This window comes from Galleria mellonella, unplaced genomic scaffold, assembly GCF_026898425.1.
Source record: "Galleria mellonella isolate WM207_F2 unplaced genomic scaffold, CSIRO_AGI_GalMel_v1 utg172, whole genome shotgun sequence".
Classification (NCBI taxonomy): Eukaryota; Metazoa; Arthropoda; class Insecta; order Lepidoptera; family Pyralidae; genus Galleria; species Galleria mellonella.
Genome location: NW_026442015.1, coordinates 6,117,805 through 6,132,886, shown reverse-complemented (window position 1 = coordinate 6,132,886; position 15,082 = coordinate 6,117,805). Strand labels below are relative to the sequence as shown.

Below are 15,082 nucleotides of genomic sequence, written 5' to 3'. Positions count from 1 at the left end.
TTCACTTGTATTATACATTTGTGCAAATTTTAGTGGCTGTCAAATTATTGTTTAAGTGTGTAATCATGTATTGTTCTAGCTGTTTGACTGCCTTAAATAAATAAATTCAAGTGAAATTCAAGTAACACAAATGTAGATTATAAAATAATCTAATATATAAAATTCTCGTGTCGCGGTGTTTGTTACCAAACTCCTCCGAAACGGCTTTATCGATTTTTATGAAATTTTGTGTGCATATCAGGTAGGTCTGAGAATCGGTCAACATCTATTTTTCATACCCCTCAATGATAAGGGTGACCCACCCCTAAATTTTTTTTTTTATTTTTTTAACAATTTTTTTTATTATGATTTAGCATCGAAAAATACATACAACTTCAAATTTTCACCCTTTTATGATCAACCCCTATTTTTAATCGTGATTTTTGCCGCAATAAGGTTGTAAGATGAGAATCGAATATAATGATTGTACTACGATAAATTTCCATGTATAGTTCTAGAAATGATGTATATGGTAAAATAACGTATATGGTATATATATATATATATATATATATATATATATATATATATATATATATATATATATATATATATATATATATATATATATATATATATATATATATATATATATATAAATATGTTGCCGTTTCTCTGTGAGACACATATACGTAGATATTGTATTATGTAGTGACGTTGTGTGAGACAAGTGCTTTAATGAGCTCTCGACCTTATTGATGGTTCGGCATGTTGTAGACACATCTTAGGACCTCGGGTCTCACTTTGTAATTAGTTAATACTCCATTAGAGTCTCGGTCCCGGCATAGAATAGGCCCCTTCCTTTCCCGTGGGTGTCGTAAGAGGCGACTAAGGGAGGGCGAGGGATGGGCAGCAGCGTCCCTCTTAAAACAACTCCAAAGCCTAACTGCGGTTGCTAATTCGCCTGCTAAGCGTGGCAACTACTGGTAACACCCCTCAAGGAGGTGGCTTATGTCCAGCAGTGGACAGTGAAATGTTAATATGTCGATAATGATGACTCTGTTAGGCGAAACTCAGAGTTCTATCTGATACAATAAGAATTCAGCGACACGTCCCTGTTGTTTAGTTTTTTTTTTTTTACCATGAGAAAGTGCAAAGACACTGTCTCGCAATTTTGAAAATTTAAAATAGGGAAAGATTTTTAATATGACTGTAATACTTTAAATATGGGAATATATTCATTAGACAGCCGTGTGGTCCCGCCATAGAATGGCCTGCCCGTGGGTGTCGTAAGAGACGACTAAGGAAATTTTGTGATCGAGCGATGGACAGCAGCGTCCCTCTTAAAACCAGTCTAACTGCGGTTGCCAACCCGCCTGCCAAGCGTGACAACTATTGGCAAAACCCCCATGGGGGGACCAGGTATGGTATTATGGAAAGCCTATGTTTACCAGTTTGTAGACAGATTTTAATGATCCGTTTTTTAAACAATTTAGGAGTAACACTACTTAATTTTAACAAATGTAATTTTTTTTAACAATATCAGATTTTTTTTTATAAACTAGCTATTTACGAAGTAGTTTGTAGTCGTGGTAAATATAAGAGATATTGTATTTGCATGTATTTTTTATATATGTATATACATCTTGAATTATATAGATAGGGCATTGAGCCTCAAAAACGAATCAACTTTTTATCAGCTAATTGTCAAATTAGCTGACCTGTTTTTTTTTTATCAGTGTTCTATATACTTACGCATATGTATGTTGACGTATCTATATTTAATTATTTAATAAATAAAATAAGTCTTTACGTATTAAAAAAAATTCAAAAATGATTATAAAACAAAATAAATATAGAAATTATAAAGGAATCACTCAACTATTTATCACGCAAAACGTATTTTTTTTTTATGGATGATAATGGAATGGTAACCCCACCCGCGCTATCAGTATACACCGGCGGGGCACCAGTGAAGGATGATAGGCGAGGATGAAGTAGGTCAATCAGCCCACCATGACGAATCTAACAAGAAATCAATCACGATGGTTCCCAGGGGGAACCACGAGGAGGTCGACCTGGCAGGGTATATTGCTAGCAATGGGGCTACTAATCCTCATTACTAAGAATCCGTTCTCCCTCACGCAAAATGTATTGACTCTCTCTACTCGAAGCATTTCTACGGAGACACTTTATCTATGTAATCTAACATATACATATATTTTCACAATAATAATAACAAAGTATTTTCTTACATTCCTACGTAATAAAATAAATAGGCACATTTAATATTTATTATTATATAATTACTAGCTGACTCGGCAAACGTTGTTTTACCATATACATTATTTCGTGAACTATACATGAAAATGTATCCTACTACAATTATTATATTCGATCGCCATCTTGCAACCCTATTGCGGAATATAAAAATCGCGATTAAAAAACAGGGGTTGATCGTAAAAGCGTGAAAATTTAAAGTTGTATGTATTTTTCAATGCTTAATCATAATAAAATAAAAATAAATAAAAATTGCAAAAAAATAAAAAATAAATTTAGGGGTGGGTCACTCTTATCATTGGGGGAGGGTATGAAAAATAGATGTTGGCCGATTCTTAGACGTACCTAATATGCACATAAAATTTCATAAAAATCGGTGAAGCCGTTTCGGAGGAGTTTGGTAAAAAACACCGTGACACGAGAATTTTATATATTAGATTTAATATTTACAGTTTTGGTTGTGCGTTGATAGATTGGTTAACCAAACAGTCATTCAGAACAACTCCCGTTAGATAACTTGATATCTGAAATATATCTAAGTAACAGATATCGAAACATCAAAAGAGCTGATAATGGTGGTTTGTGCGGGTGACGTCACAATGCGTCCGCGCCCCTATTTTTATACAATAAACAAGTTAAGGGTTGCTTTTGGGGTGTCTCTTGATACAATTTTTGATAGTATATGTTTAATATGTTATTCCAAAAAACGTACTAAATCCATAAAAATGTAGTTAATTTTTTTATGCAACTTAGAAAGGCAAATAAGCTGACGGCCCATCTAATGGAAAGTGGTAACCGTCTACAAATATAGATTGAAATACATACATACATAAAGGTACAAAAGGCGGTCTTATCGCTAGGGCAATTTCTTAAAGACAACCTTTGGTTAAAGGAGAACAGATAGAAGTGGGTAGGTGGCGCAAGAGTCTTCTTTATGCGACTTAAAATGACAAACAAACTGACGGCCCACCTGATGGAAAATGGTAACCGTCACCTATAGACATGAGCAGTACCATGGACATAACAGAGTATACTGTTTTGCCCATGATACCCCCAATACGTTGCCATTCCTGAGGACTCAGGTGTTATTCCTCTGTACCCTGTAAATTAACTGCCATATCTTACCCTTCAAATCGAAACACAGCCATGCAAATACAACTGCTTCATGGTAGAAACACGAATGGGATAGAGGTACTCAAACAAACGACTTTTGTGCAAAATCTTCCTCTTGTTTTGTATGGAACTTGCAATGGTGCAACCAATCTGGTAGTCCATCTGATGGAAACATGAATATGGTGACCGCACCATAGAAATCATTAAATATTAAATATAGATGTCTCTCCTGCTTGCTGTGCCCAACAGGGTCCATAATTGAAGTTGAAATGTTATCTACTAATAACATTATGGAATGCAATAAGAAATAAATAAATAAATATGACACCTTCGTGGATTGTCATTTTCGAAGACTTAGTTATTAAGTTTTTTTTTTTAAATGGATGATAATGGAATGGTAACCCCACCCGCACTATTGGTATACACCGGCGGGGCACCAGTGAAGGATGATAGGTGAGGATGAAGTAGGTCAGTTAGCTCATCGTGACGAATTCAACAAGAATTGTTCACGATGGTTTCCAGGGGAACCACGTGGAGGTCGACCTAATAACGTATATTGCTAGCAATGCGGCTGTCAAACTCCATTGCTAACAATCCTTTTCCCCCCTAGTTATTTAGTTTACATCTACGTAGTTTTTTTTATTAGCTATGTATATAGTCTAAACATACATATATATACATACTTTTGCAGTTATGTAAATTTGTTTTTCTAAGCCTGTAAATAAAGTAGGCGTTTTTATTATAAATAAATAAGTATTAACAGAGTTAGATCAAAATTAATAGCAATAAAGTTAATCAAAGATTTATTCCCGCCAAAACCATGGGCGCTTGTCAAATCTTAACAAGTGGTCACGTGACACGCACGCGGCCGTCATATGGTGTACGAGGGGGACGTGTGTATAAGTAGAACGAGACAATCATATTGTAATGTATAGAAAAGATAGAAAATTAATGGGTCAGAATAATACTCAAATATTGAAATTTTGTTAATTGGATTTTGTTTAATAAACTGTTTTGATATAGAGTCGCATTTTATTTTTAGATTTTTTACATTTTTTAATTAAAATCGGGATGGTTTAAATAATAAAATTATTCATTTCTGAATGTTAATGATATTTACGGAAAAAAAATCAGATTAAAAAAAAACAAGTAATTTTTTTTTATAGAATAGAATAAAATACAATACTCCAAATATGTGTTTTACTATTATGAAGTACTACCTGTAGTTATACGTTTTAATTATGTTTAAACAAAAAAATCTATAATTTGTATTAAAAGTAGCGCTCCTAGTCCTCGTTACGAAAACTCGGAGCAGTTTAAATCGATAGTCCAGTAAATCTAATAAAGCCAACTTCACACTGTACCATTTTTTTTTTAATGGATGATAATGGAATGGTAATCCCACCCACGCTATCGGCATACACCGGCGGGGCACCAGTGAAGGATGATAAGTGAGGATGAAGGCAAGTCAGTTAGCCCATCGTGACGAATTCAACAAGAATTGTTCACGATGGTTTCCAGGGGGAACCACGTGGAGGTCGACCTAATAAGGCATATTGCTAGCAATGGGGCTATCAAACTCTAATGCTAACAATACCTTTACCATTGAGTTATTTAAAATTATGTTCAGAGGAGCCTGACCCTTGAAAAACAAGTGTATATGTTAGAGATATTTTTGCATAACATAGATGATAGTTTTTCTTGGCTCTTGGGGTAGGCAACAGGCATTTCTGGAGTCGACACTGTCCACCTGGCCTCCTTTTAAATACATTTATGTTTGAGACCCAGTCGAATCTAGTAATTATAACGTAAATTTTTAGCTTGTTCTATCTTATTTTTATAGTTTTGTATTAATTAATTGTAAAAAAAATCCTATGTATCAAAAAAATCTCCGTGTGGTTCAACTATAGGATGGGCTACCCCTTCCTTTCCTGTGGCTGCTGTAAGATGTGTCTAAGGGAATTAAATGATTGAGGTATAAGCTGGAGGCTTGCTAGCAATACATTAGCAATGCCTATCTACGGTTGCCAATCCGCCTGCCAAGCGTGGCAACTATTGGCAATACCTCCTTTTAGGTGAGGCCTATGTTCAACAGTGGACTGTTAACGGCGGATATAATAATAAAAAATATTAAAAAAAAATATATATGAGTCGACTATCAAACGAAGGTTGGTAGGAGGCAAACATACTTTTTTTTTATTTCTTTATTAAATTATTCGAATACATTATATTCAATTTTGACATAATTTTTTTCTATATAAGTGTTTTCTATATACATATATTAGTAAAATTTATAGAGAGCATATTGTATCGTGTCTGCATATACAGAGTAGAGCATACTGTATCTATTTACATATATAAGTGTATGAACTATTTTCTAGGGCAGCTTTGGCTTTAGCAGGCAGACAAGTCAAGCAAATGTACAGTACCCCATGAGTTTGTTTATTTAATACATCGCTTGCGATGCGTGTTGCAGTCAGATCAAAGGGCAATTTGTCGGCAACACATGTTCCCGACACGACGCGACGTTTGGCGGCGCGTGCCGCACACGTGTCGCGTGCCGCACATCGGTCTGATGGCAGCATAAAATATTTATGGTTCTTAAATCTCATTTCGCAATGTTGGTAGTTACTGCCTAAAAGAAGATTACTTATCTGTGGAAATTTTAAAAAAGGAAAACGTTTCGTTTAGTAACCTTTTTTTAGACAGAGTCCTGTGACTTCTGTCTAGTAGAAAAGATTATTATTGTCTATTTCTCTTCTATTGTTGTTCTATTTTTGAAAAAGGAATGTAGTTTTTTTTTTCAGGCGTCTAATAAATGAAAAATTAGCCAACTGTTACCACGGTTTTATGTAGAAATAACTAAAATATTAATTCTGATTATTAATATTTAAACTATCAACTTGTAAGATACATATAATATTCCATTATTTATTAAAAAAAAAATAATAACGTTCGTGAGCAAGTTTAGCCTGTGGATACAAATCTCTGACAGAGATCTCTTATACATCAAGTCCATTTTATACTTAATCGTCATCACATTCCAATTTTAAATACATTTAAATAAATAATAATTGTCAGGCAAGAATAAAAGAACGATGTCACAATGATTTATATATATATAAATAATATATACGTTTTGTCAAATTTTATCATTAAAGAATTTTTACATTGTTTCCATTTAAAAAATCTTTTTAATATATTTTAAATACATCAATCGGTGCATCCTTTATAGATTTTGCGATTTTATTATAAATCTTTACAGGTAAATAGTACATAATATACTATCTTAAGTTTTGTACTACGTTTTTTTAGATATAATTTATCATTATCACGCCGTGGTTTAACAATATCTGAAAGTCGAGTAAATAAATTTATCTGTATGTTAACAGTACACACACTATCAAATATTACGACACACCCTCAATATATTATATTGTTTGAAACATGGCATACAACTATCAGCATTTTTAAGATTAAACATGGCTCTTACGCACCTTTTTGGTGGAGAAGGTTATTATTGTCTGTTGTTGTTCTATTTTTGAAAAAGGAATGTACTTTTTTTTTTCAGGGGCCTAATAAATAAAAAAAAATTGCCTACTGTTACTACGGTTTTGTGTAAAAATAACTAAAATATTAATTCTGATTATTACACATCGATCTGAAATATATACCTATTATTATAATAATTAATTTTAGAATTAAATTTAGTTATATTTATAAAATCGTTTTTTTTTTGGGTCTTCCGCCAGCGACTTCAATAACTTGTAAAGGCTTTTATATCGCGTTAAGTCCTGAATGTATATTTAAAATATATGTAAACAACGCGAAAGTCTATAATGAACTAAAAATGTAATAGTTTTTATATTTACAAATGTAACAATATGGAGTTTATTTGGTTTAATTTCTGTGAGCTTTCTATACGCATGGAATAATAGTACAGGGTTGCAATAAGTAGGTACCTACTAGATAAAATATGGAAGCGTTAATAAAATTTATCTACACTAATATTATAAAGAGGAAAGATTTATATTTTTGTGTGTATGTATGTTTGTAATGAATAAACTCAAAAACTACTTTGCCGACTTCAAAAATTCTTTCACCATTCGAAAACTACATTCACCTTGAGCAATATAGACTATATTTATTGCTAGAAAAGATTAGGGATCCTTACTAAAACTTATTAACGTAACTCAAGGTGTAAAAAAAAATGCTATAAAATATATTTCGTCGCGTGCGCTGTGGAAACTATTGGTGATAGAACAAAAGTATGTTCTACAATATTGAAGAAAATATCAATAGCTTCAAAAAACTCTGTGATACTATATGTCCAACTATTATCGTTATGTCACAATAACCATTTTTTTTAAACGTTGAAAAATGTCCACCCGTGCGAAGCCGGGACGGGCCGCTAGTTAAAAATAATATAATAAACCAAGAGTTTTATAAAGCAACCATTATGGGCGGGCGCATACAAGTAAATTTAAAGGTGTCTCCACACGTCATTCGCAGGGCGGCCCGTTAACTTTATTTATAACGGTTTTTGCACCTTCGCTTCACGCCCAGCGTGTGTGGCCGGCTTTATTGGTATTTTTATTTATTTCTAGTCCCCAATTTTGGGAAGAATTTTCTTATTTATTGATATAGAAAAGAGATATAGCTGTGCCCTTGGATAACTCAATTTCTCATGTTTCTGAGTTCTAAGTCTCCTGTTTATGTATAGACATGAGCAGTACCATGGACATAACAGAGTATACTGTTTCACCATGATACCCCCATGCGTTGCCATTCCTGAGGACTCAGGTGTTATTCCTCTGTACCCAGTAAATTCACGCCATATCCCACCCTTCAAACCGAAACACAGCCATGCAAACACAACTGCTTCACGGTTGAAACACGAATGGGATAAAGGTACTCAAACAATCGACTTTTGTACAAAGTCTCCGTCCGGTAAAAAAATCTCCGGTAAAGTTTCCTTCTAAGCGTTATTCACGTTGGGTCATTTCACAGGTAAATTTTTTCCATAGACTTGTTAGTCTATAGTTTTTGAAGAATTATATTGTTATGAGTTTGATCTATCAAATGTAGTCTTAGCATAGTATTATATTGTCTATGGCATAGCTCTCTTTATGGGTATATACTTGAAATAAAAAGATTTATTATTATATTTAAATTTTCCCAAAAATTCTTATTCCTCATAAGAAGAGGAGTTGGCAAACTAACCCCCGGCAAAAGCGCAGTCGGCCGGAGTTCAAGGTCTAGGGAGAGCAACCGGCGTACAATGCGGGCAGTATCTAAGAGCACCGCTTTCTGCATCTTCCCCGGGAGGGAGCCGCCTCGGAATCTCAACCGTCTGAAATGTTGTTCCAGACTGGTTGGGATAAGACCGTTCACCGACAAAACGATTGGAATGATTTCTGTGGACGTCACCCCCTACATTTCGGTTTATTATGGTTCGGTGAATGACATTCAGCTTATGGTCCTATAAATAAAATGAAAAGATATATTTTTACAATGTTTTATTTTCCACATAAAATTTATTATAATAATTTAGTTATGTATTATGGTCTCGACCAAGCTTAACTATTGAGATCACTGCTCTATACACTTAATATACACAAAATATGGTGCAATGTTTAATTTTTTTTTTCTCATAAACTATTACAGTCGAAATTCAAATATCGTTGATATATAATTAAAGATAGATAAAAGAGATTGGTAAATAGCATTAGAATAAATATAGATATACATATATATTTACATATGTGTATAATGTTTTAATGGCTTTACTATGAACATATCTAGTAGGTATACTTTTTCGTTAGATATTATTGTATATTTTGACTTCAAAATGTTCATATTAATTTTTTTATTTGTATAATATGGTGAGAAATAATATAAATAAGATGCAAATGTTACTAATTTTTACTATAACTTTTCAAACAACTTCAAAAGAAGGAGGTTTTCAATTCGATTGACTTTTTTTTTATGTTTGTGTTGCCATATAACTCCATCAGTTGTACCTAAACCGATTTGGTAAATTCTATTTTTTTTTTTTTAACTGAAGGGAATTATTTATTTTTTATTTTTTCTAACTTACAGATTAGTCTCGTAGAAATTTTATCGGTCGTTTTATTGTTTATTATTATATTATTATTATTGTAGAGTCAGTTTATTTGTGGGATAGAATCTTAAATTAAATACAAATGAATTTAAATAAAAGGGAGAGCTAAGACCATATAAATACGATGCAAATAAAAATCAACTACTAACTAATCGAGTGTTTGAATTTTTTTATTTAAAGCTAAGGCTAAAGGATAAATAATTATGTTTATAACTGAATGTGAAATAGATAAATTGGGACGAAAGGAATTTCTACAAAACAAAGAATCATTGCACCTTTGTAAACGTACTTACACACATCACAAAATATTTATAATTTTTATAAGTATTTAACGGTGAATGAAATGTTAATGTAAACTGTTTAAAAAGCAGTTCTTGCTAAGAATTGCTTCTTGTTATTTTTTATTTATTTATAGTTAAATGTGCATAGTAATAATACGTAAAGAAATATGACAGTGGAAAGCAAATATGCAAAGGCGAGCTTAATTCTACAAGAATTCTCTTCCAGCGAACCCTAAGTGGAAAGAAGCATAAATTTTTAAGAATTGTGTAATTGTAAGTTATTAATTTGATATTTTTCTTAGCTATAAATGTACCTGGATTGAATTTGCTTCATATAACTATATCTAGATTCTATTTGATACATATTATAATATAACATAATTGATGTAGATTAAATAATGTTTAAGGAAGTCATGTTATAACGACGATAAAAAAAAAACAAATCTATGGAATTTAATATAAAGTGATTCAAGCCCTACTAGACAAGTGGCAAACGAATCTATCCATAGAATCGTTATTGTTAGCGAGCCCATGAGATAGAATGAGATGGCGACATGCGCTGTCTTATTCCTTCTTCATATGAACGTTGGCCGAAACGATACTATCGACAGATTCATTTGTACCGTGTCTAGAGGAGGTCAGCTTCTTAAAAATAATATTTATCGACTGTAATAGTTAGTACACAACCCTCTAGACTACTCCGTCTAGGATTATAGTCGTGAGTGTATTTATAATTATATTTTCTTATTCGGAGTAGCCCCTTAACAAATGGCGATTTAATAATTATATCTTTATATTAAAATATACACATTAATTATTATTTATATACAAATAATTATTAATTGTCATTATTAATTTAGAATTAGAATTTATTAATCATTATCACAAACTATCATTACAATTTGAATAAGGATGTAAGTACATAAGTATTCTTGACATTTTTAGATAATTCTTAAATGAAGAGTATTCTGTGCATAAATATACAGATCTTTATTATTTGCTATTAATTATTTAATTAAATTTAGAATTAGTTTAATTACAATAAAAAAAAATATTGAAAGGTACTGTACGATCAATAAAAATACTTATAATGTAGATACAGGTACTCTAGAATAATTACTTTATTTTAAATTAAGAACAAAATAGAATACAGATTTACTTTAATAAGTAGTGATGGGAAAAGTATCGTTTAATAATATCTAATCCAACGATAATATTTAAGAAACTGTACAAACAATTTATGTTTATACTAAACCGTGCAATCGGTTTATAAGATGGATTCAAATCTTTTTCATTTCAACCTAACATGCTCTTCTTGGAAGAAAGTTTATCAGTTTTATAAAATATTATCATTGGAGTTCGAATTTCAATAGCTTTTACTTGAATCCAAAGATGGGTGGGTAAAGTCTTCCCTTTCTTCAACTTAACTTTTTGATTAAAAACTTGTTCTTTTTTTTTTCGAGATTCTATTCCATATTTGAAAAGGACACCTCAGATAGGTGCTCACATAAGATTTGTTATCTAAATATCGTTGGTATATTACAAAATTCAAGATATGCAGTAATTTAGAGATCTTAGATAATTCTCAAATAAATGTAAAAGACAGTGCTGAAAATGTAAGAACAAGGAATAAAAAATACAGTGGTTTTAATGAAATTAGATACTTATTTATAACCAGTCAGCATAGATTAAGGATAGACCTGTCTGCGAAGCCAGTAAGGTTTATGCTGAAATTTTCTTAATTTTTTTTTAAATACAACGTCTGTACACGTACGTAGGTTTTATATTTGCAGTATTTATTCAATGCTTTGATTTTTATTTTATTGTTTATTTTGATTCTTTTTTTGTTTTAATCCGAAGCAGTTTCATGTGTGGTGCTGGGAATGTAAATTGTGAATATTTCTATATACGAATGCTAAATACAATAGAAAATAAATGTATTTCGGTTTTGTTACAATACATAGGTATATTTATCTGGATATAAACGTCTCACAAAGATAAAGTTCTAGAGAGAATTAAACATCTTAAAAGAATAATACGTATTAATGTATGAATAATTTGATTTAGTACGCAATCCTACGTTAAGATAGCATTGACGTGCTTACTATTTTATTTTTTTATTTATAAACCTATTTGCTATTTTAATTTACATTGATTGATTATTCAAATCACGGATGTTGTAGTTAAGTATACTAAGTAGATAGGTACATCTTACATCTTAAAACACACAATTCTGTACAAGTTTCTTTACATATAATATTAGCAATTAAAAAGCACGTCAAGTTACATTAATCTCTTCATCGGACGCGCTGGCATCGCTATCGAAATCTTCTTCGTCCATATTTGAATAATTCCCGCCAAAAGGCGTCGCCATTTTGTCATCGTACCTGTAACTGTCATTAGAAGTTGACGCGTACATTTTGTTTTTTAATTCTTCGCTTTGTTCCTCGTTTATAGGTGATAATGGTGATAATTTAGGTTTGTCGGCTTCGGCGTCGGATAGGTCTGGATGCGGGTTGTTTTTGTTTGGCAAGGTTTGCTCTCTAGAACCACCTGAAGCAAGAAGCTCTCGCTCTTTTGAATTCCGCCATTTCATGCGCCGATTTTGAAACCATATCTTGACCTGTAACAATATAAAATGTAAGTAGTCTATTCAATTTTGGAATATAAAGCGGCGATAGCTTAGTCGGTAGAACAATTGTCTGTGATCAGGGCTCGAACCTCAATTCTAAGACTTTTTAAATTCGTGTTTGAATCATTTAATAATTTAAAGACTTCAACTGTGACTTAATACCAATACGCAAATATACCTTATAAGTATATTTATAAATGACAGAGATCAACTTGTTTAAAACGATTCTCTTGTTTTAAATGAATTAAAAAAAAGTCAAATCATCGACCTTTAGCAAATAAAGCAGTGTATTAACTGTTACACTACTAAGATCGCTAAACAAAACTTACACAATAATAATAAAATCAATTTGTATTTAATATTAATTGCGACATTTATCAGTTCTATAAATAATGCGTTATTTTTATCCAGAACCTTTTTATCGATTCTTATATTGTAGCTAAAACCGTATGTCATATTTCATTGCCTCAAATTCGCAAATTCATCACAGTGCAAAAAAAAATAATAATAAAAAGGGGCATTAGCACATTAATATTTTTTACAACACATCGATTCCTCATTTTTCTATATTTTTACGATAAATCCCAACTGTTTTCTGGGATAAATACGGCGTAACAGCTTATTGTGTGGCTGACAGAGTTTATTGATGGTGCGGGGCGTGGCGCGGGTGTTTCCTTCGCCTGCGCGCCAAAAGACGTGACGTGTGACCGGTGGCTATGATTTTTGTTTTTTTTTTTTTTTATCGATACAGTCATAAATGATAAATTCAAAGGTTTAAATCAAACAAAAGATTATGTAATCGTACCTTTCTTTGAAGGGAACAGAATGAGTTTTCACTCATTCATTCGTTTTACAAGTAAGTATTATTTAACAAATTGAAATAATGGTAAAATAAATTGTAAAATTCATAAAGTAACTACTTATTAGTAGATATTATTTTAAAAATTACAATTAACAAGTTTATTTAATAAGCATTTAATGAAAAAGAATTAAAATTGTGTTTCCCAAAAAAAAAAAATCGACTTCATTGTGACAAAACTGGTTATTTTGATCTCAACTACTGTTGGAAAATTTTGATAAAATTTCTATGGGACCAATCTGTCAAACCTTTTAGATAAAAAGAAAAGAATTTTCCAAATCCATTTACACAGAATAATGAGATAACGAACATAAAAAAAAAATATAATCGAATACGGAAACTCCTTTTTGAAGTCGATTAAAAAATATAAAAACGATAAATGTCCAGTAGATATCTGTCTAGTTCAGAAGTTAAATTGTAAGAAATATAAACAGCTTAATCTATCTAATAGAGTTATACAAAATGTGAAAATGACACGTCATTGTACCAACTTATTGGTACTCTGTGACAATAGACTCTTTGCAATAGACAAATACTAGGTGTCGCTGCATTGGGTAATTTATCACAACTGTCACTAGTGCGGGCGTGAAATGACAATGATTGGAATAGTGTCTATTTGAAATTAAACGCATTTTAAATTTAATTAAGAACAAATGTTGACAGGGTGGTGTGATTTGTTTATGATATTTAGAATGGCCAACAATCTGATGGTCCATTTGCTGGAAAGTGGTAACTGTCCTTTACGGGGGGAAAAGGGATTGTTAGTAATGGGGTCTAATGAACATATTGCTAGCAATACACGATTAGGTCAACCTCCACGTCGTTCCCTCTGGAAACCATCGTGGTTAATTCTAGTGGAATTCGTCACGATAGGCTAACTGATCTGCTTTCATCGCCACCTATTATCTGTCACTGGTGCCCCGCCAGTGCATACCGATAGCGCGGGCTAACCGTTACATTATCACCTATTGAAAAAAACGTCCTTTACGGTCATGACAGCGCCATTGTCTTTCTGCCGTGAAACAATTGTGCTTGCATGGTTGAGTTCCGATTTGAAGGGTAATATGGTTGGCCTTGAAATTACAGAGGCAATACCGTAGTTCTTAGGAATAGTAACGTATAATAATACCATAGGTATCACATATAGCGTTCTGTAATGTTCATGGTGCTGTTCATGTTTATAGGCGACGGTTACTACTTATCCATTACATTAGTTAGTTTACTGTTCTAATATCATAAAAAAAACTTCAAGAGAACCTAGTCACAGGCAGGAAATATCCAATAGGTGTCTAAAAAATGTAACGTCATTTTTCTACGCATTCGGAAATGGAATGACAAATAACATTCCCGATTGGCCGTGTCCAATCAGTTATTGATCGATGTACGCGTGTTCGATTCAAAATTCGAATTTGTATCATTTGTCAAATTTTTAAATATGGAACTTTTTATTTCTCTACGGCACGTTAAATTTTTTACGGCTCTAATTGAATCGTTAGTGAGTGAATTGAATGACAGATAACTGTTGACACAATTATAGTCGCATGAAAATATCTATTAAAGTTTTAACATAAATAAAAAAAATTAAACTAGTCACTTTCTAGGTAGCACCGTGACGCTGGGACTCTAATAATCTACTTTATAAATAGAAGACAAGTAGGTCTGTGATAAAAAATAACATAAACTTTTTTCTGTTACCATATAACTAAAGTGTAAAAAGAAATATTTAAACAGGCTTATATTACATTAAGAATGTACCCAAGCAAAACCTACGTGGTTTTTACCAAATATATATAAATATATTTTATCTAACAGGT

General features: G+C 32.0%; 1 protein-coding gene across 1 annotated transcript in view; it reads right to left on the bottom strand.

Moving 5' to 3' along the window:
- Window positions 1-10,849: 10,849 nt before the first annotated feature.
- Window positions 10,850-15,082, bottom strand: part of LOC113513652 (homeobox protein DBX1) — a 36,605-nt gene continuing 32,372 nt past the window's right edge. The window contains exon 5 of the mRNA XM_052893048.1: window positions 10,850-12,400. Coding sequence (XP_052749008.1) covers window positions 12,056-12,400 — 345 coding nt within the window. The 3' untranslated portion in view covers window positions 10,850-12,055. The remainder of the gene's footprint in view (window positions 12,401-15,082) is intronic.